Source organism: Chelonoidis abingdonii, chromosome 24 (assembly GCF_003597395.2).
Source record: "Chelonoidis abingdonii isolate Lonesome George chromosome 24, CheloAbing_2.0, whole genome shotgun sequence".
In the NCBI taxonomy this organism is placed as follows: domain Eukaryota; kingdom Metazoa; phylum Chordata; order Testudines; family Testudinidae; genus Chelonoidis; species Chelonoidis abingdonii.
Genome location: NC_133792.1, coordinates 8,557,875 through 8,562,300, shown reverse-complemented (window position 1 = coordinate 8,562,300; position 4,426 = coordinate 8,557,875). Strand labels below are relative to the sequence as shown.

The 4,426-nt window shown below is 51.3% G+C and overlaps 1 protein-coding gene across 2 annotated transcripts in view; it reads left to right on the top strand.

Moving 5' to 3' along the window:
• WHRN (whirlin) overlaps positions 1-2,814 on the top strand; it is a 110,361-nt gene extending 107,547 nt beyond the window's left edge. For both annotated transcript variants that reach the window (XM_032797897.2, XM_032797896.2), the window contains one exon: positions 2,495-2,814. In XM_032797897.2, the coding sequence (XP_032653788.1) occupies positions 2,495-2,677 (183 nt within the window). In that variant the 3' untranslated portion in view covers positions 2,678-2,814. The remainder of the gene's footprint in view (positions 1-2,494) is intronic.
• Positions 2,815-4,426: the final 1,612 nt, after the last annotated feature.

Genomic DNA, 4,426 nt, shown 5'->3' with positions numbered 1-4,426 from the left:
GCTAGACCGCACCCTGGCTGGGATTATTTAGGGAAAATGGTCCTGCCTTTAGCAGGGGGTTGGACTAGATGACCTCATGAGGTCCCTTCCAACCTTTTGATTCTATGATTCTATGATTCTATGTTCTTAGGGAGAGGAGAGGATAAGAGTCAGCTAGGTCCAAGCGAGAAGGCTCTTCTTGTGTTTCCCCTAGGGGATGAGATTGTAACTTGGGGCTTGTCTACGGACACTTAGTCCATGGCACGCTGGGGTGTGAAGCTATCTTGCACAAGCGTGCTGAGCACTAAGTGTCCATCTGGACCCTGCCACGCACTAACCCTTCCCTGGTGCACTTTGACCTACTCCAGTTTCCAGGTGAGACAGATCAAAGCCCACTACGGAACTGTTAGTGTGTGGTAGCAGGTCCACGTGGACACTTTGTGTGCAGCAGGCTAATGCAGGGTAGACGCACACCACAGCCTGTCTTGGACTAAGTGTCCATGAGCCGTGGTTCTCAACTAGGGGTACGCGTCAGAGGTCTTCCAAGGGGTACATCAACTCATCTAGAGATTTTGCCTAGTTTTACAACAGGCTACAGAAAAAGCCCTAGCAAAGTCAGTACAAACAGAAATTTCATACAGACAGTGACTTGTTTATACTGCTCGATATACTAGCCACTGAAATGTAAGTACAGTATTTATGTTCCAATTGATTTATTTTGTAATTATTTGGTAAAAATGAGAAAGTCAGCAATTTTTCAGTAATGGCGTGTTGTGACACTTTTGTATTTTTATGTTTCATTTCGTAAGCAAGCAGTTTTTAAGTGAGGTGAAACTTGGGGGTACGCAAGACAAATCAGACTCCTGAAAGGGGGACCCTGGACTGGGAAGGTTGAGAGCCACTGATGAAGAGAAGTCATTGAGCTGGTTGAATAACAGGTTTTTCAGTTCACAGGCAATTCCTACAAATTGAAACACAATATTGTTTTGGGTCGAACTGAAAATGAAAACTTGTTGAAATTTTCAATAAATTGAAACGTTCAAAAATGAGTTTAGCGTCAAACTAAACATTTGGGGCATTTTTAAACATTTAAAAATAAAATGAAAGGCGTTTTGAAACAAAACGTCATTTCAAACCAGGGCCGGCTCCAGGGTTTTTGCTGCCCGAAGCAGCAAAAAGAAAAAAAGAAGAAAAAAAAAAGCTGTGATCACAATCTGCAGCTCTACCGCCGCCGCTTCAGTCTTCAGCGGCAATTTGGCGGCTGGTCCTTCGCTCCGCAAGCGAGTGAGGGACCTGCCACCGAAGACCCGGACATGCCGCCCCTCACCGTTGGCTGCCCCAAGCAGCTGCTTGCTGGGCTGGTGCCTGGGGCCGGCCCTGTTTCAAACCGACACATTGAAATATTGCGTTTTGAGAAGGTCAGAATGGACGGGAAACCAACGTGACTTTGCGTCTGAAAAAAAAGCTTGAGAGGAAAAAGTTTGCCCTTCTCTGATTGCAACTCTAAAGCCCTGCCCCCTTGTGCTCAAAAAATGAAGCAGCAGATTTGCAAACAGCTGCAAACAATCAGTTCAGTTGCTGGGGTGGCCATAATACTCATTTGAGTGATGGGTTTCCAGCAATGCCGGCAAAGCTGTGCCCTTCTTGGCTGGGTGTTTGGTATCCGCTATTCATGCACCTCCAGTAAAGATGGTTCACTGAGGGAGCAGCGTTGGTATTATACAACCAGCCAGGCACCACAATGTGCAAAAAGCAAAGCAAACGGTTCAGGTGACTGCCACAGGCTGAGACCGACTTGTCCAGACTAATCAGTGAGTCCAGCTGAAGAACAGTATTGCACATAACAAATACTAACGCAAATGCAGCAATCAGGGGTAGCTGGCAAACCAAAGACCGCACAATGCTGTCAGACCAGCTCTGTTATTATCATTCATTTCTATTACAGTTACGCCAAAAGAGGCCACCAGATCCCCACTACACCGGGCACTGTACAAACACACAGCGAGAGACAGTTCCTCCTCAAAGAGCGTACAGATTGAATAGACACAGGGAGGGAGATGAGAGAGAGGTGAAGGGATTTGCCGCAGGCCAGGGCTGGGATTAGACCCTGGGTCTCCTGTGTCCCATTCTGATGTCCCAACATCCTGGGCACTTTCTGTAAAACAAAGGCTAACCTAGATCCACTGGCCAGATCACAACCCAGGGAATTACATTCTGCCTCTTTAAAGATCCCTGTTTTTTGACTGGATACAGTATTCTTCACTCTTTGTCCTAAACTGTTGTGTACTGTTGCATGGAGCTGTTAAGCAGCCGTTGTGCCCCAGAGGTGCTGCATTTCAGAGTGGCCTAAGACCTAGCTCCTCAAAGGTATTTAGGTGCCTGAGTTGAAATCAGTGGGAGTTAGGCACTGAAATACCATGCAGGATCTGGGCCTAAGCGACCCCTGAAGCATTTGGGGATAAAGGCTGCAACATATGTGAGCACTTCCCTCTCTTCTGTTCCTGCCCTGCCACAGCGAGGCGGATCTGCCCACAACTGCGGGAAGCTGAAGGTGGGGCACGTGATCCTGGAGGTGAACGGCACGACGCTGCGGGGAAAGGAACACCGGGAAGCCGCGCGTGTCATAGCCGAGGCCTTTAAAACGAAAGAAAAGGATCACATCGATTTCCTGGTCACTGAGTTCAACGTCGCACTTTAGGGGGCTAGGCGGCCCCCGAGCCAAACGGACAGAAGAGCGAGGGAGCTGGATCGGACAGGGGTTAACACATGCACCCACACGCCCCAGCACAGAAGCCACCCTCCATAGCAGAGGTGGCACTGTCCCCTGCCCAGCGTGTGCCCTCTCTCTCTCTCTCTCTCTCTCTCTCTCTCTCTCACACACACACACACACACACACGTGTTCCAGGCACAGAACATGGGCGGCCAGCAGTGCTCTGCTTCTGGGGCTGACAGCAGCGGTGCGGGTGATGGGCCCCAGGGCTCAGAAGGACTGTGGGAGAATGTGGGGCCAAAGAGAGGGAGGGACAAGGAAGCAACAGAGGGTGTGGGAGAGAGGAGAATCCTGACTCCAGCTATCCCCGCATCTCCTGCCTGGGCACTGCCCTGCCTCTGTCTCTCTTCAGTGGTTCAGATTCATTTCCCAGTTTAAGCCATATTCCAGATGGTCTTTGCCTGCACCTCCTCCTCGATTTGGGGGTAGGGAAGCCAGCCACATCCTTGAGAGCTCACCCCCACCCTGCCCCTTCCCCCACCACCCCACCAACGTCTCTCTCCCCTCTGTTCTTCCCCCTTCCTCTGCACAGAGAATCCCTCCAAGCCTGGGAGATGGGATGGGGATAAGGAGCGCGGGCCATAGGTGCAGGGTGCCCTGCTGTGCAGTAATGTTAGTGCAATACGTGCTATGTGGGGAACTCCACGGCTGCTAATGGCATCAGTGAAGTGGGAGTGGGGGAACGGGGGAGAGATTTCTGGTGTTCTCTTTGGGGCTTGTCCGCTGTGGGCTGGGTGGCAGGGATGTGGCCCAGGCCCCCATCAGGGCTCCATGCCTCATGTCCCACTGTATACATCCAGTAATGGATGCCTTGTAAATTGCCAGCAGCGTCAGTGTATTTATATACACAGAGCTTGTGCTTTTAATTTTTCAATAAATCTAACAGGTTCGAAAAAGAGTCGGCTGGCTAGTGGGCACCTCTCCCGATCCTGGCCGGCTGCAAAGGTATGGCGATCAGCTCTGAGCAGGGGTGGTTGCTCTCTGTGTTTCAACAGTTTGTACCCAGGGGTCCCCCGTCTAAGCATTGTTATTGTTTGCATTGCAACCGAGATCAGGGCCCCATTGTGCTTAGGGCTACACAGACACAGAGTGAGAGAGTCCCTGCCCCAAAGAGCTTGCATTTAAATAGCCAGGACAGACAGAGAGTGGGAAGGAGACTAGAGAAACCCATGTGCACACCCCATGCCATGCAGTCATTCTGCAGCAGCATGGGCTCTGTGTGTGTGGTGTAGTGCATGCATGTGTGTGTGCAGACCACGCTTGTGCCACGTGCAGTGTGTATGCAGAGGAGGTGTGTACCACAGGCAGTGTATGTGTGAGTGCAGAGCATAGATGTGCTACATGCAAAGGGGGTGTGTGTGTGTGTGTGTGTGTGTGCAGAGCACAGAAGCGGCCATGTACAGGGGTAATGCATGCTGCACACATATTCCCTCTCCTGCCGTTCTGCGTTGTGTTGTACAAGCCAGCAAGATCCTTGCAGGCTCAGCCCTACTCCTGAGCAAGCCAGGGACCTTCCCATTCCTGTGCTGGTCCCAGCGCCCTATCAGGCAGGCCCCTTTGGTGATGGGTCAATCCCCTCCCCACCAGTGAGAACACAGCTGCCCTCTGCTCCTAAGCCAACAGTCAGGGCAGAAACCTACCTCCCTTGGGTCTGAGTCGCTGCCAGCAGGTGGGGA